This window comes from Sarcophilus harrisii, chromosome 3, assembly GCF_902635505.1.
Source record: "Sarcophilus harrisii chromosome 3, mSarHar1.11, whole genome shotgun sequence".
NCBI lineage: Eukaryota > Metazoa > Chordata > Mammalia > Dasyuromorphia > Dasyuridae > Sarcophilus > Sarcophilus harrisii.
Window position 1 is genome coordinate 378,587,980 of NC_045428.1, and position 27,255 is coordinate 378,615,234.

Consider the following 27,255-nt stretch of genomic DNA (forward strand, 5'->3'; position numbering starts at 1 on the left):
TTATTTTAAAAATGTGTATTTATTTTTATTTTTCCAACGTGTCAATGGTGCATTTCCAAAACAGCAGGCGTTTCAAAGGAATAAATCAGAAGTGTAAACACAGAATACAGTATAAGCTATAGACTTCCTACAGTGTGACAGTCCACATACTGTACATTCAAAGGTGAGGTACAGCCCATCACCTATTTCTTCATTTCCATAATTATATAAACACAATAAATACATCTGATTTTAAAGGTCACTTAAAATGAGTCATGATCATTTACAGTACAGTACGTTTTTTCAAGTGCAAAAATAACTAGTGGGCTAGTTCTATTTCTCGAAGTTATTTAACTTTTAATGCTGTGTTTCACTGTGAAGCCAGACATTCAAGGGCAGACTACCCTTCCACCCATGCAATCTTGGGCAGGAAGTTATGGAAGATCCCAGACTTAAGTTACATCAGAGGACCAGAGAGTGGAACATGTCATTTTAAAATCTGTCCATTCTTTCTGTCGATACTTCTGTATTCAGAAGTACAGAACTCAGAGTTAACTTATCTGTGACTTTTATTTATTTGGCTGACTGATTTACAGCAGTGTCTTCCACCTCCTTCTCACAAGGCTGGCTACTAATTTTAACCTGCCTTCTAGCATCAATTTTGGTGTGGAGTATTCATTCAGCTAGAGTTTTGGCAGCAAAGGTGATAATGTCTGAATATGCAAATACCGATATCTGAACCTTCTAGTGTCTATGTCTAGATTGTAAAAATGGACTGTGACTTTGTTTCCTTAGTTTGGAGAAAATGTGTTATTTTGTTTCCTTTCTTTTTGCTCCTCATTCCTTCTTCCCTTCTCCCACCAGGGGAGTGGGGAAAGCATTTACAAATAACCCAAAACCATGATATAATAATTTCTTATTAATTTTACCTCACCCCAGGCACTTAATTTCCTACTTCCTTTATAAATTGCCTCCACAGTACTGCTTAATTAAAGAAACCCTTAGGAGATTAGATGAATTTTTTTTTGAAATTGCATCAGCTAATTAGGGCCTTTGTAAACAGTGAAAAAGGCTAGTTTACATTTTACAAACTTATCTAGTAACCCTTGTCTAATAAGCTACAGTATACTGAATTGGTTTATTTTAAATAATCTCTCTTTTCTGGTCTTTCTTAAAGCCCATTTGGGAAAAAAAAGAAAATAAAGTAAAAAATGCTTTTTAAAGCTCAATATAGCTTGCAGCAGCTTTACTTCTCAAAAAATTAACTATTTATACACCATCCACCTAGAAAAATATATTAGCTAAAGATATTCAAAGTGTCTGGTGAAACTTTCCTTTCTTATTTTTTTTTTTTTACAAAACAATTTCTATGTTACTAATTTTCATCTGGTTCCTCCTTTAGTATTTCACATCATTTTCTGTAATGATGTTTCTCCTCAAGAGAAAAATAAAATAATTACATTCTATCTTATTGCAATTTTTTTTCAGTAAGGATGAAACAAAATTCAAATAATTGATCACAGAAGGGGAGAAATTATAAAAGCAAACAACCTGAAAGACTTTCCCTCCTCTTAATGTAACTGCTGGTTTCAACTCTTCTTGACTTGGCAAAGAAATCTTGTAATATAAACCAAACTTTAGCAAAAGATCTGAGAGTTCTCTCTGTAATTTCTTTTTGTTCCATAATCTCCCAAAGAGATTAAATTTCCTTTCGAATATGTACTGTAGTTAATATACATTTTCATGTTAGTGATTTTAAACATTTAAAAGCATGTGTTGTATTGTATTATAATCTTTAAGATGAATAGAGTCCTAGGTTTGGATGCTTCCCAGGGCTTTTTAACAGAGGCCCAGAGTTCCTTCCATGTAACATGTAAAATGAGAGGGTTTTGTCTCAATGTGTACTAGTAGTGGGTTGAGGGTGATTTTCTTTAGGAAGGTGTTCCACTACAGAGGATGCAGCAACATGAGCATGACTGTCTTTGGGAAAGTGATCCACAACCGGGGAAGGAGGGTTGGTTTGGGATATCACTTCAGGGGTTGGTCCATCTCCCGACAGATTGTAGTTAGTCACATTTGGGGAATGTCTCGCTGCGCAGGGTGGTGAAGTTTCCTGGTTCTCATTGGTCCCCTAGAGAAGAGAAAACAACACATTGTAGAAACAGAAAATAGTCCACATAGAGAGGATGGATGCCCAACATGTCACAAACTGATGGCAAGCATATACAGGTGTCCCCAGGAGCCATGTTTCTATAAGCCTTTTCAATGGGATGTGTAAAAATGGGTAGTAGCCCTAAAGTGAAATGATGACTGAATACTGAAGAAATAAGGGTAAAATGTCTTACCTTTCATTTCTTTTCCTATCTGCCGAGAAGCCGCATGAAAAACATAAACACTATAAGTAGACTTATTCTTGTACACAGACCAGGCTATTCATTATTAATGAAATGCCCGATAACATCGTACTATATTATATAACCATGGATCACCAAAGTGCAAGGAACTTAGGATATTATCTAGTCCAACCCCACAGACTCTCTTGTACAGATGAGGAAACTGAGAACCACAATGAAGTGCCTTGCCTAAGGCCACACAGCTAGTCATTTCTCAGACTCTGTAAATCAGAGACAGAAGCATGTCTCTGGTAGTTGAAACCTATTCTCAGACTTTCAGAGTACACATCTTATAAGAGAAGTACAAAGTAGCACTTGAGAAAATGGGAGCACTTATTGCCAAAAATGTCCAAAAAAGACCAAATTTGTTTTTTTATGAGCCATAAGACATATCCAAAACATCAAACTGCCCTCTGATTTAGTACCTATGAATTTAAAGGGGCAAGTTCAAGGTTAACATAAGAAGACTTGAATCTGCCTTGGAAAGCTTCCTTACAATTCAATGTAGCAATATGGCATAATGGTCTATAGATCTGGGCAATCTAAACAGCTAATAACTTGAAGCAATGTCAATTAATTTCCCCAGACACACAAAGATGAACATGAGCACCTAATTTAATGTAAAGACTTTTTTAAAAAAAAAAAGGTGCAAATGATATCCTTGTGCTTCTTTGTAGGTTTCACAGTATCACAGTTTTGGAGGATGAAAAGAATGTTCTTATCAAATGGAAAAGACATAAATGAAAATTTACAGCCATGACAACTGTGTGAAGAGAATTTAATAAACCTTTTATAAAATTAAATGCTCATTCCAATAGACTTATGATGGAAAGTGCCATTCATATCCAGAGAGAGAATTTGGAGAATGAATGTGGATCAGTGCATAGTATCTTTATCTTTTTGTTCTCATTGTTGTTTGTTTTTTATTTCTCTTTGTTTTTGCCCTTTCTAATTTGATTTTTCTTGCACAGAATGACAAACATAGAAATATGTTTTTAAAAATTGAACCATGGTTAACCTATACTGGTCTACTTGCTATCTTGGGATGGTGTTGGGGAGGAAGCAGGGGAAAAAAATTGGAACACAAAGTTTTGTAAAGATGAATGCTGAAAACTTATCTTTGCATGTATTTGGAAAAATAAAATGTTATTAAATTTTTTTTAAAAATTAAATGTTCCTTTTTTCTTCTTTATTTCTCTTTCCCTTCCTTCTCCAAGATGTTTTCCTCTATTTTCTCCAAGTATTCTCTGAAATCATCCTGAAACTTGGTCCAGAATTATGGCACTTAGAAGAAGGAAATCATCAAAAGTGCCCTGCCAGCATGATTTATCTTCAATTGGGAACAACAGTCCAGAGTCAAAGAAAACTCATAATTTGAGCTGCTTTGATCCTTTCTCCTGTTTTAGGAGGTTGCCAGCAAAGCTACCAAATCAGCTGAGGTTCCTCTAACAACACCCATGCATGACTTTTTTTGTTGTATACTTTGAGCAGGAACCATACAAAAAATCTATCCTATTCCTGAAATGACATATTCCAGCACTAGAAAGAAAAGCTACATGGAGATTTATTTCAGTTATTTAAAGATGATGAGAGAAAATGTAGTATAGTGGATAAGATCAGCTTTAGAATCAGGATAACCAGGGGTCAAGCCCTGCTTTTGTCACCTATTAGCTAGCTGTGTGACTGTAGGCAAGTGATATAACTTCAGTGTTTTGGGTAGCTCATTACAGGGGAGTAGCCAATCTACATTTCTCATAAAAGGAATTCCCTGTATAGATGAAATTATAGGTCTATACCACCCCTCAACATCTCTTGCCATCTTCCTGCTCTTGTCAAAATGAAAGACTATGATATAGAACTACATTTCAAAGATAATGTTAAAAAGAGGGTAATAGTTTAACATTGGGGAAAATATTTTTAAATCAATATATCTTTTTGCTTTCAAAACATATGAATAGAGTTTTCAACATTCACCCCTGCAAAATCTTGTTTTCCAAATTTTTCTCTTTCCCTTCTCCCAACCTCCTCCCTTAGACAGCAATATATGTAAAACATGTGCAGTTCTTTTATATCCATTTCCACCATGCTGCACATACACACACAAAAAAATCAGATCAACAAGAGGAAAAAACTGACAAAAATATATACATATATTTTTAAAAGAGCACATTCATATCTGTGGTATAGGAAGCATTTTACCTGTAAAGGCTGAATCTCAGAAGCCCGGCTAGTTCTGGTTAGTTGTATCATTTCTTTAATTTGATAAAGCGCATAGACAAAAGTAACCCAAGGAGAAGAGCTGACCCCCCATGCGGGTTTGTTCACATCTTCCTGTTCTTCCTGGTGTCTGGTTTTCTTGGGAGGAAGTCTGGGTTCAAGGCGAGGCATGATATCTTCTGCCTGCTGTTGCACTAAGTCAATAGTTGCTATGGGGACAGGGCTGGAAGGAACCGGAATCCTTTCTGCCAACATTGTCTTATCTGAAATGAAAGCAAAGTGAAAACAACTCTGAAGAGTTTTCTTTATAGTATAAATCAAGTCATCTGTTTTAAGTGCTAACTATGTACCAGGCTCTGGGCCAAGCACTTTCTTTTATACAAAAAAAGATTCCCCCCACCTCCAAAAAAGGGGATCTGTTCTCTAGATGCTTACAAACTAATGGGGAAGGCAACAAACAAAAAGTATGTGCACACAAAATACAAAAAGATGAATCAGAGATAATGAACATGAAAAAGCACTATCATTGAATGGTATTGGGAAAGGTTTCTTGTGGAAGGTAGGATTTTAGCTGAGATCTGAAGGAAGTCAGGGAAGGCAGGAGGGAGAGATGAGAGAGAGTGAATTAGTGTAGTTTATATAAGCACATTATACTCAGACTCCCAAGTTAATGGGATTTGCAAAATTTAACATGTTTTCACCAAGTAACCCATTTGTCTAGTATGTATTGTTGAAGTTGCAAACTGGAACTTTTTCTATGAAAATTCTATGAATATTATGAAAACCTGATCTCCATTTCTCTTAATTTCAAGAGGACATCTGAAAGGCAGTTTCAGGAAATGATACTGTGTCCCCACATCACTTCTGTGAGACTGATGTTCTGAATTAGATAACTTGATACATGTGAGGGGAATAGGAAGAGAAAATGTCATTACCCTGAAGCAAGGCTTTTAGGGAGCCAGGTGACCCAAGACAGATCAGTGGAAAAAAATAGAGATTTGCTTTTTATTGAATTAAACTCTGTTAAACTCAGTTGCTAGAATTTCAGTAACACTTCTGGTTCTCTGAACAGAAATGCTTCAGTACATCCAACGAGGAATGAGAAAACTTGGCCAATAAGGAAGTGAGTTCTGTCCTAGAACCCAGTTTTATTCCATGGCTTAGTCATATTTTATAAGGTAGCTATAAAATCAATAAAACATGACACATCTTAATCAAACCTCCATATTGCTTTAAAAAAGATTCCATCTTGTTTAACACTTTTATTACCTTAATCCGGGACAGAGTTGCATCTCAGAATGAAAATTTCATAACTTTTAAAACAAGATAGGAAGAAATATCTTCCTGAGTTCAAATCTGGTCTTAGATACTTACTATGTAACCCTAAGCAATTCACTTAACCCTGTTTGCCTCAGTTCCTCATCTGTAAAATGAACTGGAGAAGGAAAGAGAAAACCTATTTTTTATTCATCTTTGCCAATAAAACTCCAAAACGGTGTCACAAAAAGTCAGATATGGACAATAACTGGAAGTCAAAAGGCATGGCTTTCGATAGCTCATTAGATGTGCAACTCTGGAAAAGTCATTTCACTCTTATGAACCCTCATTTTTTCCTCATCTGTAAAATGACCATAATAGGAAACCATCATTCTAGTATCATCTTTGCTGGTAACTCAGAGGATGACCTTGATGAAATCATTTAACTTCTGCCTAGGCATCCGTTTTCTCAATTGTAAAATGAAATTATTTCTAAGGGGCCTCTTTCAGTTCTAACATTCCATATTCTGATAAATTCCTATCTGGTCAACTTCAAGCCATTATTGTGATGATCAAGTCAGATATCATACACTGTAAATTACAAAGTGCCATGTAAATGGTTCTTAAAGTTATATGTATTTTTCCTAATGAATAAAATTTTATTTTCTTTCTCCCAGCCCCTACCCTGGGAAAGGAGGCTTTTGGTAATAAAATATGTATTGTTAAATTAAATAAATTTCCAAATGACCCTACTCAAAAAATATTCATCTCACTCTGCCCCCTGAGTCTAACACCTTTTTTTTTGTCAGGAGGTGGGTAGCATACTTCATCAATGATTCTCTGCAATTGTGGTTTGTTATTCCTTTGTAACTTTCAAAGTGTTTGTTTTGTTTTGCTTTGTTTTTTGGTAGCTTAAATTGTTCTTTTGGATGTGTATATTCATTTTACTCTGAATTAGCTCATATATTTCTTCCCAAGGTACTCCAAAACTGATACCTTCTATAACAGTATTCCATTCCATTGCCATACAGATGTCACTACTACTCTGTGGATCCAGTGAATGGATTTCCAGAATTTTTTTTTTTTTTTTGCTGAGGCAATTGGGGTTAAGTGACTTGGCCAGGGTCACACAGCTAGGAATTGTTAAGTGTCTGAGGCCAAATTTGAACCCAGGTCCTCCTGACTTCAGGGCTAGTGCTCTTTCCACTGTACCATCTAACTGCCCCTGGCCTCCAGATATTTTAAGCCTTATACACATCAGCTTGATTCACTTTAATGCAATACTGAAATTTAAAATCTCTCCCAATTCTGTTTTTGTAATTCACGTTTCAGTCATGTGAAATTCTTCATAATCCCATTGGGGTTTTCTCACCAAAGATACTACAATAGTTTGCCATTTCCTTTTCCAGCTCATCTTACAAATGAGGAAATTGAGAAAAACAGGGTTAAGTAGCTTGCCCAATTAATTACAGAGCTAGTGCTAAGGCCAGATTTGAAATTGGGGAAATAAGTCTTCCTGATTCTATGTCTGGCTCTCTATCCACCATGCCACCTGGCTGCCCAATCATACCTCTATCCAAAACAAAAAGATTCTTTTGAACAAGAGCCAGTTAAAACAAAATATCTGAGTCTGAGACTAACTGATTAGGTGACCTAGGTCCTTTCTAGTCCAAAATCTATAGCTGAAATAGCATGAACTAATGGATATATTCACTAATAATCCCCCCCCCCAAAAAAAAAGGTCCACACACCAATAAAGAAACATCACTAGATTTGGGAAGAATCAGGGATGCAAAATTTTGCCAGATGGGTATATTATTAGTCTGTCTGGGTCTCTAAGAGCTATGCATGGTCATTCATAAGGTCCAAGCATTGAGGAATGGCAGCAAGGACAGAACACCTACCTTCTTCCTCATCTGGGACTGCAAGCCACTGTATCAGGGCAAAGAGTAAGAGGATCACTAGGCAGGCCATTCCAATTCCTCTGAAAGTTGCAGCAGCACCTATAAAAATTAGTCAACAGAATTCTTAGATAAGCACAAAATGCAAGGAGGACCGTATTTCTTTTTCTAATACCTGGTTTCCATCAGTCACACACACAGTGAGACAAACTCAAAGAGGAAAATGTTTCAGAATGATAAAGCAGAAAATGGATCAGACTAGGGGTTAGGACCCTACAGAACTATGTGATTTGAAACAAGTCACTTTCTATCTACTGAAATGAGTTTCCTCATTTGTAAAGAGAGCTTTGCAAGATGATTTCTATGGCTCTCTTCATCTATAAAGAGAGTTCCTCTGACAGATCCTCGGGGTGTCCCTATCTATTATCTACTTGAGATGGCAAGGAATATATTCACAGATTATAGGACTTTGAAGCCTCTGGTTTGACAAACTTTCACCTTCCGTTAAATAATTTAACAATCAAGATTTCTGCAGCAATTTTCATTCCATCATTGCACATATGAGAAACTCACAGGCATAGTAATTAGAGAGTCGATTTCCAAGTCAGGAATATCAGAATTGAAGTTCCAACTGGTCAAATACCAGCAGAATTATCCTGGTCTAACTATTTTACTTTTCTGTATCCCTAAGCATATTCTTTAAGACTACACATTGTAGAAATTGCTAATTTGTTTTAGTAGAGGGAGTGTCTTCACTTGGAACTCCCTGTACTGATGTACTCAGTCTAAACAAAATAATATAGCATTTGAAGGTTTTCAAAGTATTTTGCAAATATTAACTGATTTTATTCTCACAACAACCCTGTGAATCGGTTCAATTATCCTCATTTTACATATAAGGAAACTGAAAAAGACACAGATTAATTGATTCAGCTAGTGTCTGATACTGAATTTGAATTCAGACCTTACTACCTTCAAGTCCAGTTCTCTATCACTTTCCCTAACTAGCTGTTCCCCAAAGCTGCCTAATTAAGTAGAGCTGATAGATTCCCAAAGTACTGCCTGATACAATGAACAAGACATCAGGACTGTGATACCAACAGAAACTGGGGTTATGTAGGGTTTTTTTTTTTTTATTTAAATTCTAACTGAATTACCTCTCCTTCCCCCTCTCCCCCTTATATGTTTTGAACAGTTTGCAAGGCTACTTTAACTCAAACCAAACATATTATTTCTCTGCTTCCTTATCTGGAAGGACCCTCTTCTATCAAGGAAATACAGACTTCAGTAAGCAGCTTGGTCTTACATGACTCATTCTCAGTATAGTTGGGCAGTGGATAGCAACTAATAAAAAGTTAGCACTTATGCCCACCCACAACATTAGGAAAGTCTCCTTAAATTATACTAGCACAATATACATCAAAAGGGAATGAAGGGTCAAGAAAAATAAATAAAGGGGAAAAAAACCCTCAAATAATTCATAAAGTTCTTTTGGAATGTCTCTAAAAAATAATAAGCTATTTGAAAAAAGCTAAGAAAAAGACCACTACTTACCAAAGTAATTGACTAAAACTCCACCAATCATAGCTCCACATCCTCTTCCTAAACCCAAATGAAGTCCCTGGAGAATTCCCTGTGCTGAAGTTCTCAATTCTGGAGGCACAGCTGCACTGAGATAAGAAATGCAAGCAGCCCAGATAGCTGCATGGGTCACACCTAGGGTAAAAAAAAAAAAATAAAGTAGAAGGGTAAAATTTTTTGGCCCTTCCCTTTTTTTTTCCTTACCAGAGAAGAAGTTTGATTTTTTTCTTTTTCTTTTATGGGTGTTTACAATCCTTATTGTAAAATTTGGATTGATATTATATAATATTAAACAGATATTTTTGCATATCTAAGTTTCTAAACTTTTTTCTCTGTCATCTGCTGGCTTTCATATGTTGTCTGTGGCTTCTGCAAAATTCACCCAAAATTCTCATTTCATTTCTTATGCTGACCTGAAATACATTAGTATCACAGGGAAAGCTGTGATGTAGAAGGGCTAACTGTACCATCAGACCAGCACTCCTAGCTGTCCAATCAATAGATATTAAATATCTGTTCTGTGAAAGGCATTATACTAGGTATTGGAGACAGGAAGATAAAAATAAGTTTTAGCTCCTCAGTATCTTCATATGCTGGGAATCTTAAAGGGTTTTACATAAACTGCTAAGACTCTTGCTTAGTTTCTGCATGTTGTTCTGTGGTTCAGTCATATTCAACTCTTCATGACTCTGTGGATATAGCCCATCAGACCCTTCTATTCTCTACTACTACTTCCCAAAGTCTGTCCAAGCTCATGTTCACTGTTTCCATGACATTATTTATCCATCTCATCCTTTGCCATACCCTTCTCCTTTTGCCTTCAATCTTTCACAACATTAGCAGTTTTCCCAATGAATCTGATCTTTTCATTATGTGGCTAAAGTATTTAGGTTTCAGTTTCAATATTTGTTTTTCCAAAGAATTGTCTTTATTTCATTAATTATTGATTGATTTGATATCCTTGCTGATCAAGGGACCCTCAAAAGATTTTTGCATATGAGGAGACAATTTCAGTCCTTCCTAAGTCTAACTAGTTACATGGACACCTGCATATGCATCACTAGCAACAGAAAGCCTCTATTAGTTTCCCAAATATTGACGGTTGTATGAGAAGAGTCTGAGAAATAAAGCTGTCACTCACAGATACAAACTTAAAGGCCACAGGGAACTGTATCCTGAACAAATTCACTAAAACATGATAAAAATAAATAAATATAATAATAATAGCTATATAAATAATATGGTATAAAGTATAATAAAACTTCATTATGCAAATGAATTCCAATAATTCAATGTTTCAATAATGCAAATTGTTGAATCTAACAGATTGCTGTGCAGTTTTATGAATTTCTGTAATAGTATTAGAACACTTTAATCTCTTAAAGGATTGGGACTAAGTTTCACAAAGTAGATCTGTGATTGTGCTCTATGGGCTCTGACATACTCATATATAATATGAGGGGATAGGGTTAGATCAGGAATTTTTAAATGAAAAGTGACTTAGACTATTCTAAGTCATATTATAAAGTCTTCTGATCTACACTCTTTTTTAATTCCAGCAAAATATGTAATCACATTTACAAGCCTTTGCTAAGAGAAACAATTATAGTGGTTAATGGATGTGTTCTTTAAACATAAAATAAAAACCATGGCATTTCAAGTCTGAGATTAAATGACTACTTTACCACTAAAATATCCTCCAAAGATCAATGCTTGAATAAGCAAGTGAAAAGGGCACTGGAGTACAAGTCAGGAGAACAATGTTTTTAGTTTCAGTTCTGAGTCAGTAACTGATTATAAACTGCGGCAAATCACAACCTCCTGTAACCTCAGTTTCTCATCCATAAACTTAAGGTTCCATTCAGCTCCAGTGATCTATAAATCTGATTTCTTTGTACAGTCCTGTCTCACTTAAATCCAATTCAACTGCAAGTCAAGATATTATCCTATCTGAAGTCATAGGTCTTCTTCAAGAATGAAAAAACAAACTTGATTTAAACATTGATTATGATAGAGATATGTACTAAGAGGTGCTTAATAATATATAATGATTACCCTGGGATTCATATTGAAGAAACCTACACAGTTAAATATTGTATGGTTCTTTTGTAAGTAATTTGGAAATCAGCTCTTATTATTACTCTTTGTTGTTCTTTTGATAGACAATTTCCTTTATAGCAGATTTAGTCTGATTTGCTTAAGAGTTAGAAGAGCTGGGTTTGAATCTCATCTCTAAAACTTATTAGTTGTGTGAACCTGAGCAATCCAATTCTATCTAGAAAGTAATTTGGAATTATGCTTTTTAAAAAAGTAACTAAAATGTCAGTTGAACTAAAACATCCTACTGCTAAGCAAATACCACAAGGGAGTAAATGACAAAAAGAAAATCCTTATAATGTAATAAGGATTCTGTGTCTCCCTAATCTTTGTGGAGAGTGGGCCACCTGGCCTGGGGAAATTCCTAAAAATGATCCCCACCCTCCTACCTGGTTTTTACTAGAATCTCCCACTTCCCAATTGACCTGGTAATCACTTTGGTCTGGGAAACAATCACCCACCCTTTATTGATTTGAAAGTTAACCTCTAATTGTTCCCTAGCCCTAAACCATAGAAGGCTAATTAAAAACAAACAAACAAACAAACAAAAAAACAAACAAACAAACCCAAGATTCTGTACCAAAACCTTTGCTAATTCCTATCAGGAAGTAGGCCACTAAGGGAACTTCTCAGTGTAATAAAACCCACTTTTTTTTTGTTTTTTTGTTTGTTTGTTTTTTGTTTTTTTGCCAAAGTACCTTACTTGGAGATTGGGACTGCAAATTCTTTCACCAACCTGTAGGTTGTCATTGTAGGTTATCTCTCACCTCTCATCTCTCACCTTTCAACATTTATATATTACAATATATTTAAAGCACCATATTTTTGTCATTTCAAAGAAGGGGAAACAATGCAGATGCCCATTATTTGGAGATATAGTTAAACAAAATGTGGTACAAAAATACGGCAAAATGGAATATTACTATGATATAAGATGAATATGAGGAATTAAAAAAAAAAAACCAGAAGATTTGCATGTACTGATATAAAGTGAAACAAACAAAATCAGGAAAACAAGGTCTCCCAACAATGCAAAAGAAAAGAACAACAAAATAAATGAATCTGAATGCTATGAAAGTATAATAATACCCAAGCTTGATCCTAGAGAAGTGATAGAAAGTAGCACCTCCCTTCTTTTTCTGGAGAAGTAAAAGACTAGGATTATGTTAACATTGTATATAATATGTCAGACTTGACTGATATATTGGTTACTTTTTCTGAACATTTTTCCTTTTTTAAAAAAAAATTCTTGTTACATGATTGATATGAGATGGTTCTCTGAGAGAGGAGGAAATGTAGATGATTGAAAAATAAAAAGATATAATGAAATTTCGGAAAAAATGAGTATCAGCTTTCACCACCAATTATCAAAAAATGAATTTACTATATCAGCGCTAAGCAATTATCCTTTGCTGGCCAGACTGTATAAATCCAATATCTCTTGGCTGCCAAGGGTTTACTAGTCTATTCACAATTATAATCTTGTCTTTTGAATCAAATACATCCTAATATGCTATTGCTTTTATCAATAGTTTAAAGTTACAAAAATTGTCTTCTTGATGGGAGTGAATTATTCTTGATTTTTGGAATGATCCCTGAAACTCTCCTGACAGGGACACACCTTTCTGGGCAGTTAAGTGGTTTCATTAAGATTGTCCTAGGGACCTGTATGTGCAAAAATGTTTGTGTCAGTCCTTTTCATAGTGGCTAGAAACTGGAAATTGAAGGGATGCCCATCAATTGGAGAATGGTTGAATAAATTGTGGCATATGAATATTATGGAATTTTATTATTTTATAAGAAATGACCAGCAGGATGAATACAGAACTGATGTTAAGTGAAATGAGCAGAATCGGGAAAGCATTATACACTTCAACAACAATACTATATGATGATCAATTCTGATGGACGTGGCCATCTACAACAATGAGAGGATCCAAATCATTTCCAATTGATCTGTAATGAACAGAACCAGATACACAAAGAGAAAGAACACTGGGAAATGACTACCGACCACAACATAACATTTCCAGTCTTTCTGTTATTGTTTGCTTACATTTTTGTTTTTTCTTCTCAGGTTATTTTTACCTTCTTTCTAAATCCGATCTCTTTTATGCAATAAGATAACTGTATAAATATGTATACATATATTGTATTTAACATATACTTTAACATATTTAACATGTATGGGACTACCTGCCATCTAGGGGAGGGAGTGGAGGGAAGGAGGGGAAAAGTTGAAACAAGTTTTTGCAAGGGCCAATGTTGAAAGATTATCCAAGCATAAGTTTTGTATATAAAAGGCGATAATTTAAAAAAATTTAAAAAAAAAAAAAAAAAAAAAAAAAAAGATTGGCCCAGGCCCACTCCCTACTTAGCTTGAACTTAAGTGGTCTCATTTAGCTGGAGATGGGGACCTGATATTTCTATTGAGTAGCTGCACTCTCTATTGAGCTGAAAATTAGTCCAGGACCACTCCTACTTAGCTGGAACTTAAGTGATCTTATTCAACTGGAAATCTAGGCCTGGGGACAGTGACAACATTGAAGTAATTTCATTCAATTGAAACTAAAGGAAATTTGGGGCTCATTTCTTTGCAGAGTCCCCAAGCAGGACTGCGCCTTGTCAAGGAACCTCTCTCTCTCCTTGACATAGGTGCCTGTCAGGACTCCTGTCCACTATGAAGACATTCTCTTCTCAGTGTTAACACCTCTGTTTATCTCTCTGCCAGGATTTCTCTGCTAGGACCTTTATCTCCCTGCCAGGACTTTTGTCACTTGGAACTCAGTCTTAGTAGCAAAAGCTGACTTCTGCAGTGCCAACAATAAACTTCCTTTTGTCATGAATTCTTTCATGTTGAATCTGTGCCGACCAAAGAGGGGTTCCCACTACTCTCTGCACTGCCACTGACCACAATATTTGGTTCCCTAACAACATCATTATGGGTGTCTAATACCCAGGCAAAAATGATTCATGTTTGATTCACTTTTCAGAAAGTCATCAACAAAATTAATCCCTATCCTTGGGCAAAACACATCCCTTAAAATTTTTATTTTATAAATTTCATGTTTCAATTCATACAACCCATATACTATAAACATGCTCCTGATGTTTGTATTCATAACTTAACAAGGTAAGAATAATTCTTTATTATTTTGGATAAGAGAATTAAGAATAATCAGCAAATAAATATTCTCTCATGGTATTCAAGTATTAAGACCAAGAAGTACAAAGTTTAAAAGATAAAATAATCATTTTATTTATCTCTACACATTATTTCTGTAGGAAAGGTGAAGCTGTTTTAACATCATTTTGCCAATCCTAATACTTTCTTAAATCAAATAATTGATGAGATTTCTTTTTAAAAATTTTTATTAAAGCTTTTATTTTCAAAACATATATGGATAATTTTTCAGCATTAACCCTTGCAAAATCTTATGTTCTAATTACTCCCCTTTCCCCCCTCCTTCCCCTAGATGTCAAATAGTCCAATTCATGTTAAACATGGTAGAAATGTGTTAAATCTAATATATGCATACATATTTATACAATTATCTTGCTGCACAAGAAAAATCAAATCAAAAAAATGAGAAAGAAAATAAAATACAAGCAAACAACAAAAAGAGTGAAAATGCTATGTGTGAACCACACTCAGTTCCTCTCTCTGGGTGTAGATGGCTCTCTTCATCACAAGATCATTGGAACAAGTCTGAATCAAACTGATGAGATTTCAAAGTCAATATATTGGAAATAAATTTACAAAAACTAACTTGTCCTAGATTATAGCTTTAGGGTTAAAAGGCCCTTGGGGATCATCTAATTCAACGTCCTCCTCTCAAAGATAAGGAAAACAAAGACCAAGGTCACAAATTAAGCATCACAGCAGGATTCCAATTTGAGTCTTGTGATTCCCAATTTCAGCCCTTCAAATGCAGTGTTCTTTCCCACTTTGAGATGAGTCACATTAAGCTAACAACTAGAACTTTTAAAATGTCTCCAAAGAAATAAATTACTTCTAAACCAAAAATACCTTTGATGTTCTTTGGCATATTTCATAAATGGAAATTAGTATAATTTGTCTTTTTGATCAATTGCACATAGATCTAAAAAAAAAAATTTAAAAGCATGGACCTATATGAAAAGTGAGTCATTTTTACTAATCACCTTCACTGTGTTGCCCCTGGGGATTGAAAAATGGCATAGTGATGAGACATGCATACAAATAATATAAATTTCTTGTTGCTGAGTTTTCAGTATGTTCAGTCTCTTTATGACCCCATTTGGGGTTAAAATATGATTATATATATATATGTAAAGTCAAACAAAGTCATATAAGAGATTCAAAGAGGTGAGAAGCAAAGCTGACTCGATTAAGCAAGGGAAGAGATTGTACTAGGTGTACTTGATGGATGGGAAAGAGCTACACTAGGCAGAGTTGTGGGGGACAGGATGCACTCCAGATCTAGAGGATGGAATCTACAAAGCCATCAAGGCAAGAATGGGTAAGATGAGAATGGGAAAAATGAATCATTGCATATGGAATGTAGAATGTATGAATGAAAGCATCATGAAATAAAGAGAAATCAGAATGAGGGGGGCTTTGAAATGTCCTTGAAAAGAAGTTTTTTCTTTTCCTCAGCAGGTAATAATGTGGAATCAGTAAAGTTCTTGAGAATGATAAATTCATGACTGTGGGTGATGATATAGAAGGGAAGGTTAATTTTAATATGCTCTTGGTATAAACCAAGATGAAAAAAGGCTCTTACTCTAAATATGGAATGTTGGATATACATAATTTTTCTCACCAAAGATAATGTAAACAATTTTAAAAATTGGTTCCTTTTAAGAGAAACAGTAAAACACCTTGCATAAGATATAACACAGAGTGAATTTCAAGGCCACTTAAAATTTATTAGCAGCTGAAGATAGAATTTACTCTTAATGGATCACTGATATTAACTGGCCATCAGGAAAGATTGTAGTTGATTTCCAGGGCTTAATGATCAAATTACAGTGTTGAGTACTCCATGACTTGAAAGGAATTCTTACATGGTAGCCTTGGATGCAGTGGGTGAAGCATTTCTCTTCTAGGATTGTGATTTATAAGTACAGATAATACAAAATGAAAGAAGAAAGACTAAAGCTACTGAAAAGAAAAATAGCCAATTATATTGTAAGTTATTTTCTCTGGCAGCGTGTAGATCCAGTTGCCAAGAGATTGAAAGAAACCTGCTACAACATCTAGAAGCCTTTTTATATTGCAGATATTGAAAAGATACATGGTGGGCAGCTAGTTGGTGTAGTAGATAGAGCACCAACCCTGAAGTCAGAAGAACCTGAGTTCAAATCTCAGACACTTAACACTTCCTGGCTATGTGACCATGGGCAAGTCATTTAATCTCAATTGCCTCAGCAAAAAAAGAAAAAAAAAGAAAAGATACATGAATTTAAAAATATGTAATTTAACATTTTACTAACAATTTAACATTGAATATATGAGCCATTAAACTTGTGCAATAAAGGTTTAACCAATGGTATAGTGTACAGAGAGCCTGGTTTTGAGATCAGGAAGATAGGGGTTCAGGTTCCATTTCTCACATATTCTAATTTTGTGATCCTAGGCAAGACACAGTTTCTCAGTGCTCTAGGCACTTTTCTAAAATGATTAGATTTTTTTCCCCCTCAATCATATTTTAATTTTACTGTTCAATTCATATAAAAATAGTTTGCAGCATTCATTTTTGTAAAATTTTATGTTCCAACTCTTTTCTCCTTCCTCCCCAAGAAACAAGCAATCTGATATAAATTATACATGTACAATCCTTTTAAACATTATTCTATATTAGTCATATTGTGCAAGAAAAATCATAACAAAATGGAAAAAAAGAGAAAAGCAAATAAACAAAAAGGTTAAAATATTATGCTTTGATCCACATTTAGTCTCCTCTCTGGAAGGTGGATAGCATTTTCCATCTTAAGTTTATTGGAATTGTCTTGAATAAAATGATTACTTTTACAGCAGTTGCATAGCAGTCATTTGCATTGACAGAGGAAATAGCTTCACCCAGAAGTTCTCTATTCTCCAATGAAATTATAGCTTTGGTCCAAACCTGCCCCCCAAAACTTCAATGTAAGGTATAATTTTTAGTTACTCCCTAAATTCTCATTAGAATTCTTTCTTAATTCATTCTCATTCATCTTTCTTCATATGTAGTCATAATTGAAACACTAATTTCTACTTTTATCTTTGATCCTATCACCTTAGAATGCCTTCAGCAGTTTGCCCCATAATCATCTCTGGATAATCTTCAGCCTTTAGTTTCTTCCCTGTTGCCTATCAACAAGCCCAAGTTTCTTCATTTTAAAAAATTCCCACTTGATCTTGCTGCCCTCTGATCTTCTCTAGGGGTCCTCAAACTTTTTAAATAGGGGACCAGTTCACTGTCCCTCAGACTTTCGGAGGGCCAGACTATAGTAAAAACAAAACCTTTGTTTTGTGGGCCTTTCAATAAAGAAACTTCATAGCCTTGGGTGAGGGGAATAATTGTCCTCAGCTGCTGTATCTGGCCCGCGGGCCGTTGAGACTCTTCGTTCTGCTCACAGCCCAACTTCAAAAAAACAAAAAACAAACAAAAACTTTCTATTCTTGTTGCCTCTGCTTCTTACACATCTCAATCCTTGGCCATCTGGCTTCCAACCTTATCATTCAACATCAATACATCTCTCTCTGTTTTTTAAATTGATTACCTTTTTTTTTTTTTTTTTAAACAATTCTCAATGTTCTTGATTTTTCTGCATCACTTGACACCAGTGATCATTCTCTTTTCCTGGACCTTCTCTTCTCTATGAATTTTCATGGAACTATTTTCTTGCTACTTCTACCAGACTGAGTTTCCATCTCAGTTTCCATCTTAGTTTCCTTTGCTAGGTTATCATTTGTATCTCATCCTCTAATTGTGGGTATATTCCATGGCTATGTCCTGAGCTCCCTTTTCCATTCTCAACTCCCTCTTTCTTGGAGACCTCATCAACTCTTATGGGTTCACAGATATCTCTATGTATATGGCACTAGATAAATAAAGTCAACTCAAGTCATCCTTCTTAGCTCCAATTTTTTTATCACCTTTATGACTAAAGGACATTACAAACTAATGGACCCTAGTTTGAGACAGGCATCTCAAATTCAACATGCCCAAAACAGAAATAATTATTTTCCCCCCAAAATCTCACTCCTCTTCTGAATTTTACCTATTTCTATAAAGAGTACCTATCATCCTTCCATTCACCCAAGTTTGTAACCTTAGCGTAGTCCTCAACTCCTTCTCTCTCATCCTCAATAGCCAATCAATTGCTAACTCTGGTTAATTTTTATCACAACATATCTCATATTCATCTCTTCTTCACTCTACTCACATGGCTACCCCACAGTTCAGAACCTCATCACTTCTTCAGTTCCTTGCACATGGTAAACAATACTTTTTCATTCACTCATTCAACATCTACAAAGTCAAAATAAATGACACTTGAACCCATATGAAGGAATGGGACAGGAGAAAAAGCAGTGTATTCTACTGGACAAGTCATTTTCCCACTGGATCTGAATTTTCTCACTTGTGAAATGAGGGGCTAAATTAGATTTCTTAGTTCTCTTCCAGTATCAGAATACTTCAATTTTACTTCAAATAACTGGGTCTCTAATGGGAAGAATATTCCTTCAATTTACAAAAATCATTATTATTCTATGCCCTAGCTCTTTTGGACAACAAAATTCATTACCTAGTGGCCAATGTTTTCGTGAAAATCCTTTCTGAATTTGACTAGTTTGATTCTTGGACACAATTTTTTAGCTAGAACCATCCAAAAAGCCTCCTCAAGCTTAGAAACACTTGGGATCATACCTCCTCAACAAGAACCTTACTCTCTGATTACCTTCCCTGTTCTGGTACCATAGTTGTTGTCTCTAAAAGGTATGTTTTTTGCCTTGGCTTGTAGAGAAGCAAATCACTGTCACTTCTAGCAGTCTACATCTACATCATACTTTTTCCATCTTTTCCAACACTTCCCTATGTGTTGTCTTCCCCCATTAGAATGTAAGCTCTTTAAAGGCAGAGACTGTTTTGCTTTCATTTATATGCCCAGCACTTAACATAGTAACTGTCACACAAGCAAGTACCTAATAGATCTTATATATAATTTTACATGTAAGGAAACTGAGACCCCAGAGTACACAGAAAATTAGCAGCAGAGCCAGGACACAAATAAAGATTTTGTTAATTTTTAGTGAGAACTCTACCTACTATATCAAATGGCCAGAACTAATATCCCTTTTATGGACACAATCTTTGAGAACCCAGTTTTGCTTCTTTGCCACTATGATACAGTGAAACAAAACATCATTGAAGATGATTCTGTATCATAAGGAAAAAAATTTCTCATATTGCCATCTGAAAACAATTCCTAATCAGAATATGAGTGGCAAAAGATACTATATACTAGAACAGGAAAGAAAGTAGAGGGCATTTTCTTCCTTATAGCGGTGGGGAAAAGTAGCAGATGATTATATTGAATGTATTTAAATAAGGATGCTAATTTATTCAGTGACATGAGTAAAATGTGTTTATTTAGGAGCTATAAATTTTAAATTTCTCAGCTAGACAGGCTAAAAGTTATAAGGAATTAGAGAGGTGACGAATATTTTAATCCTCAGATAGCAGTACTAACATACAACCATCAATTGACTCCTTCTGAGACAAAGACTAGGGGCCATATTAATTTCCTTTCACTGGGCACATGGGTCACCAAAATAATAAATAAATAAAAATAAAAATAAAAACCATTCAAGGGAAAAAGTATGATGTAGATGTAGACTGCTAGAAGTGACAGTGATTTGCTTCTCTACAAGCCAAGGCAAAAAACATACCTTTTAGAGACAACAACTATGGTACCAGAACAGGGAAGGTAATCAGAGAGTAAGGTTCTTGTTGAGGAGGTATGATCCCAAGTGTTTCTAAGCTTGAGGAGGCTTTTTGGATGGTTCTAGCTAAAAAATTGTGTCCAAGAATCAAACTAGTCAAATTCAGAAACCACAAAAACCAGAAGTATTAAATGACAATTTTTTTTTCTAAATTTCAGCAGCATTTTTATTTGAATTTTTACTTTATTGATCAGAAGTATCCATATATATATTTTAAAAACAGTCATACATGTGTGCAAGACATTATTCTGCCTACAGAATGTATACTTGCTTATTTATCATACTAAGCCATGATGCACATTCTGTCACTGCCAAATAAAGTTCAAAATGATTATGCTTGGTGCCCACATAGATTCGTAAATCACTAGAAATAGCTTGGAAACTTCTAAGAGGTCTACAGGCCAACAGATTGAGAAGCACTGTTCCAAATTAAGCTGATCTCCCAAACAAACCATTAGTCAGACAATTCTACATTAAAAAAGCAATTTGGGGGGACCTATCATTCACTTTTAAAATTCTGAATTGAACAAATACCAAATAAGATGAACATTTATGTAAAATACTTAGCAGAAGAGGGGAAAAAAAAAGATTAACCATAGAGCTGTGAATCTATACTATTTTTTCTATTTAGCAGTTATTTTTAAAATTGTTTCATTTGTATGTTTCTTCCTGAACTTCCTTCAGTTTTCCTCAACACATTTTAAACAATGCTTTAATGACACTCTTTAAAAATTTTTAAATTCAAAAAATGAATTTTTAACAAACTTATTAAATGCATTGCTAATTCTTCCTCCTCCGAGTTTCCTCTACAAAATGAAAGAAACATAAAATCCTTGTATCAAATATTCATAGTCTAGAGAAACAAATTCTAACATTGGCCATTTAAAAAAACTATCTTATTTGTGTTCATCACTTCTCTATCAGAAAGCAAAAAGAATGTTTAATCATTCTGCATTCTCAGATAACAATTTAAAGACTAAGTGAAGCAGTGAAGCTTGAGAATCCAACTCCTGTTTCCTCCTTCCTAAGTGCTGGTCCCTGAAAATTACCATATGCAGACTGCCACTGATAAGAGTATAACCATTTGGTGTGTGAACAACTCTAGTTTTTGATTCTGTCTAAACACAATAAAACATACGTGACCAATAAAAACCCACCCTAAATGAAATGCTAAATACTTGTTTCTTTTGTTTTCCACAAAAAGCTATAGCTTGGCTTGATTGCTAATCTCTATAGAACCAATTTCTCGAAATCTAAATGTTATGAGTAAGAATATGTCTGCCAATAATGGCAGAAATGATATTCATCTTGCCATCATTTGTTAACATACTCCATTTTTTAGTAGCTTCCCTTTCCTCTCTTAGTTGTTAATATGTCATGTGGGATTTATTAAGATTTTTTTATATGCTGGGAAAATATTTCCTTTAAACTTACATGCCAATATTAGTTCCTGAATCAGCAGTATCCATCTCACAACTGTATAATCTGAGCCTATAAAGAGGGCACTAATGCAATAAATACTTCATATTAGCAAGAAGAAACTTGTATTCTTGAGCAGGTATGTACATTTCATGCTGGGACAATGGCTCTTTTGACAAGCACATGATGATGGGGAGGGTTGTGACCTGGTAGATTGGGCAATGGATTTTTTTTTGGTCCCCTTCCAGTTCTACCTATTGACTTAGATTCACAAAATCCTAAACTAGGACAGACCTAAATCCTCATTTTGCACGTGAGGAAACTGAGGCATAGGACATTCAAGTGACTTACTTCAGATTACGCAGAAAATTTGTGGCAAAGTCAAAACTTGAATGCAGAACATATGAGTAGACAACTGCTAGTGAGGAATTTACCTTCTCTGCAATTTATAAGCTTAGGGAGTTGTTTTGATGCAGAGACACATTATCTGGATTTCCCAGAGTCATAGTATAGTATGTGTCAGAGTCAGGTTCAATGACGTTTCTACCAGTGTAACAAGGCTGCTTTTTGTGCCCTTTAAACATGAGGTATGTAATTATTCTGTCTCTCCTGTAGTGATCTCAGAATTAGTTGTAATGAATTTTATTCTAAGGGAAAGTCACTGCAGTGACCCAATGAACAATAATTTCAAGCCATGAAGGGCTTCTACAGAATGCTGGGGAATAACAGCCCCTGCCAGACCCTCCCACCCCCACCCAGTGTGCAACAAGCTGTCACATGCTGGTCTTTTACCAAGATTTTGCTTACAAGGGTAGACTATGAAAACAAATACCCAAGTCCCAAACAGCTACAGGCTATTAGAGAACAACTATAGAAACAGCAATAGCAGAAGTTTTCTTGGTGGATATAGAACATGTGGAAGTGACTGCTAATTATATGCTTGTTGTTTTACATTCAGCAACACCCTTATGCACACTCTCCTGAGCCTTGTCAGTAAGGAGCATCACCTGTATCCTACAGCATCTTGGAAGATGGAGTTCAGAGAATCTCAAAAGTCACCTAATCCAATTCCTACCCAACCAAGAATACCATTGCTACAACAGCAAATTCTGGGGAATCCACTATGAAATTTGTTATTCAGTTGTGAATGACTCTTTGTGAACCCATTTTTGGGTTTTCTTTGTAAAGATAATATAGTAGTTTGCCATCTTCTCCACCTCAGGATACTGAGGTAAATGAAGTTAAGTGAATTGCTCAGTTTAAGTGTCTGAACTAGTTAAGTATCTGAGACCAAATTTGAATTCAGGAAAAGGAATCTTCTTGACTCCAGACCTGTCATTCTATCCACTCTGCCACCTAGCTGCCCCACTACCAAATAGGGAGGTCTACTTTTTAGAAGTTTTTCTTTGCATCAAGCCCACATTTGCCTCTGCCATACCTATTCCATTCTATCTCCTGGATAATTAATTAATTCTAATTTTCCAATTTAAAAAATGAATTAAACTTGGCAACCATATAGATATTACTACCTAAGTAAAAGAGAGGTATAAAGAATTGTTGTGCTGTTTTTTAAAGGATATATCATGGTGGGAGGGGAAAGAAGAACGTTCAGGATCTGTGATCAGGGTGAATGAGATGATGAAAATGGACAATGGAGGAAAAAAAAAATTGATTGCTTCTTTTTTTGCTTTTTTTTTTTTTTTTTGCCAAGGAGAATGGTATTTAGATTGGTTACTAAAGAATAAAAATGGATAGAGATTTAAAACTGACAAAAGCAAGGGGTAGAAAGGGACTATTGTAGGACTGGAGAAGGGCAACTTTCTTCCTGATTAAAAAAAAAAAGTTGGAAGATAAAGTCTGAAAACAAAGCCCTTGAACTGAACTTGTATTGAAAACAAAAACTCTAGAATGAATTGTGAAAAGAAAAGTGACTATCTAAAAAAGAAAATGATGATCACAGAAAATCATGGCTTCATCAATAAGTCATACTAGAGCAGGAATATTAGAAATCTAGTTTACTTTGATTTTAGCAAAGCATTTGATAAAATCTTGTGTTTTTCTTACAGGCAAGATAAGGATTTATAGGGACTAGATATGTCAAAGGACATTATTAAGTGGTTGGATTTTTGTTGTTTTTGCTTGTTTGTTTGTTTTTACAATTAGGTGAATTCAAAAATGGCTAAACTTTTATCCCAATCCCAAAGGATTATTAATAAATAATTCAATGTCAACTTTGAAAGAGGTCTTGAATGGTATGCTATTAGAGGAATCCATGGCTGGCCGTATGATGTTTAACATTTTTATTAATGTTTTCAATAAAAATGTAGTAGGCTTATTGAATTTGCAATTGGTGCAAAATGGTCTTGACTGAATCAAGATCCAAAAATCTAGCCAGCTAAAATGTTGGTTCCAAACTGTAATGCTGGAGAAACTGAGGCAAGATAGAGATTAGAGAGAGAGCTTTAATATTTTATTTGAAAAGGAGAGATTGTTCTGCCCCCAGGACTGATGTCCAAAGCATCCAGCTGCTAATGTGTACTGCCCATGAAGTATATATGCATATGGCTCCAGGTTACCAGGGGATAGATTGAGGCAGGGGAGGAGTCAGAGCACTGAGAGTGAAAGGGACTATCAATCTGGTTCTGACACGGTGGAAGGGAGGCACCAGACATTCAGAAAGTTGGGATCAAGAAGAACAACTGACAGGATGGGGGGTTAGGACCATAAATTCTTGATAACTTAGGAGGATTGGAGCCAGGAAGTCTGAACTCTCCCTTATCTTGAGTTTACACATTTACAATTAGAGTAACTAGCCCTGAGTTATTTCAGTCCTAATGAACCTGAGTCAGAACAATTAGGGAAACTGAGGCAGGATAATAAAGAGAACTGTAACACAACAAAACCTAATAAAATGAAACTGAATAAGAATAATAAAATTTGTATTTGGGTTTTTAAAAAAATCAACCTTGCAAGTACCATATGGGAGAGACACAGGGCTATACATAGTTTACCTGAGAACAATTTAGGGTTCTCATTGAAAATAAGTTCATTAAGAATGAATTATATAGAGTAGAAGAAAGAAAAGCTATTATGATCTTAAGCTGTCTTAACAAAGGTCAGATAGCCCTCAGGCTCAGGGAGATGGCAGCCCTGCCATTCTCTGGTGGTCAGATAATTTCTGGAACACTATATTCAGGTCTGAATGTCTCATTTTTAAGAATAATGATTGACTGATAACTTGAAAGAAACCAGGGGAGAGCAAGTGGGATGATGAAGTCTCAAGATATGAATTAGAGGTACTGTATGTATGAATTAAAGGTACTGTGGATGTTTAGTTTATAGGTAAAAAGACTTATGGGAGACTTGATAATTATCTTTATGTATTAAGTACCATAACTAGAAGAGAAATTAAATTTGTTCTGTTTGGTCTCATAGAACTCAATGAGAATTAGTGGGTAGAGGCTGAAGAGAAGTAAATTTAAGTTTATTATAAGAAAACAAGTTATCTAGAAGTGAGCTAATTTGCTTTAGGCCGTGGAGGATTGTTCCTCATGAGATCTTCAGAAAAAGGTAAGTGGCCACTTCGAAGTTATAACTGAGAGTTATTCTCTCAGTGTACAGAGATTCTTATTCCAGTAAGTGGGGGATTAAATGACTTTAGAAGTACCTTCCAACTCCTAGATTCTCTGATATAAATACATAAAAGGGACAGGGAGAAAGCTGGGGAAAGAAGAGGTGGGAGGATAGAAATGGGACCTGAATTTCTGAATCAATTCTACAAATTTCAATTCACATGAAAAGATACACCTAAACACAAGTAAACATATTAGTGTGCATAAAGAAGAAGGAAAGGGAGAGAGCAAGATATGGAAAAAGAGAAGTGACAGAGGAGGGACAAAGGGGAAAAGAGGAAGAAAGGAAAGGGAAGAGGATGAAGGAAAGAGGACAAAAGAAAGGAAGAAGAGGGAAGGGAAGGAGGAGAAAGAAGAAGAAAAAGGAGGAAGCAGTAAGAGGAAGGCATAGGAAAATCATAATGAAATGATTCTTTCAGAGAGACTGTTATGAGAAAATGTCAGATATTTCCTCTATAACTGAAACTTAGACTTTTAATACAGTGGCAAAGTAACAACTATACTACATAAAGACACTTAGAATGTGCCAGGCAGGGGATCTTGGACTTTTTTGTGTCATAGATCCCTTTTGAGAACAATGGTTTTACATAACTGAAAGAAATACCAAATTTCAGTCAGAAAAAGTTGACAATAGGATGTATTTTTTTCCCCATTCAAATTTAGCTACCCCATGAAATATATCCATGGACTGCAGGTTAAGAATTCCTGATCTAAAAGATAACTTGCAGAATATACAGCAAGGTACATTTTTAATATTACTTTTGATGTATTCAGTAACTTTGCAGATGTTAAAGCAAGAATTGGTATTGTCATCACTCAAAAATTCATAACTGTATCCCAAAATAAGCAAATATTTTGTTCTACTACTCTACTTTTACACTGAGTCAAGAGATTGTGTGGAGAATTTCACTGTGGAGGTAAAAACAATTTTAAAACTTTGCCTAGAGCCTAAGTTAAGTGCTATGGTCATTTTAGAGAAGATCCCATTTCTAAATGTATTTTTCAAGTTTGCTGTATAGCTTGATTTTTTTAAAGTTAAGATGTTTATGTTTTTCTTTAAAAATTTTTTTAAAGTTAAAAAAAAAACTATGTCCATATCAATAAGCAAAAATTATGATGCTTTTAAAGTCATCCTATAAAGTTGGTGCTATCTCAAATAACCAAAGGTATTTTACTAAGTAAAATATAACCCTAAAAATTATTTTTAAAAATAAAAAGTAAAAAATATCAAGGGATATACATTTCTACTAAAGAAGAAAGGATTGAGGGCTTGTCTGCTACCAGATTTTGAGCAACAAATATTAAATATTAAATAACAAATATTAATGCTAGCTGGTACTAGATAAGAACTAGAAAAATATGTTATTAAAATAACTTAGACAAGCAAGATCCAGAAACTTATGTGCATAGCAGTTGATCAAAAAAGAATGCCAACTACTAAAAGTAAGAATCTTTATTCAACAAGAACTTCTGGGAGAAGTGGAAAGCAATTTGGCTAAAAATAGTTTAAGATTAGCATCTTATACCACATATCACAAATTCCAAATGCACAAATGTTCTAAACATAAAAAATTGTACTAAAAATCTTAGAAAAGCAGGGGAGATTATATCTGTCATAACTATAAAGGAAAAGTCATAATCAGACACAGTATAACTGTATAAAATTTAAAAGCCTTTACATAAATAAAATCAATCCAGCTAGAACCAAAAGAAAAGATATGGATTGTGAAAAAAAAAAAAAGCTTTATATTCAATCTGTAATAAAAGTTACATACCCAAAAATATATAGGGAAGTTGCAGAAATC

General features: G+C 34.9%; 1 protein-coding gene across 2 annotated transcripts in view; it reads right to left on the bottom strand.

Annotated features, from left to right (window-relative positions):
* MFSD6 (major facilitator superfamily domain containing 6) overlaps nt 1-27,255 on the bottom strand; it is a 95,782-nt gene continuing 68,527 nt past the window's right edge. Inside the window, exons 4-8 of one of the 2 annotated variants that reach the window (XM_031960304.1) lie at nt 9,302-9,463; nt 7,751-7,849; nt 4,572-4,852; nt 2,325-2,343; nt 1,885-2,110 (exon numbers count right to left, since the gene is read on the bottom strand). In XM_031960304.1, the coding sequence (XP_031816164.1) occupies nt 2,100-2,110; nt 2,325-2,343; nt 4,572-4,852; nt 7,751-7,849; nt 9,302-9,463 (572 nt within the window). In that variant the 3' untranslated portion in view covers nt 1,885-2,099. Of the gene's footprint in view, nt 2,111-2,324; nt 2,344-4,571; nt 4,853-7,750; nt 7,850-9,301; nt 9,464-27,255 lie in introns of both variants that reach the window. The other variant, XM_003764048.4, reaches the window with a different exon arrangement.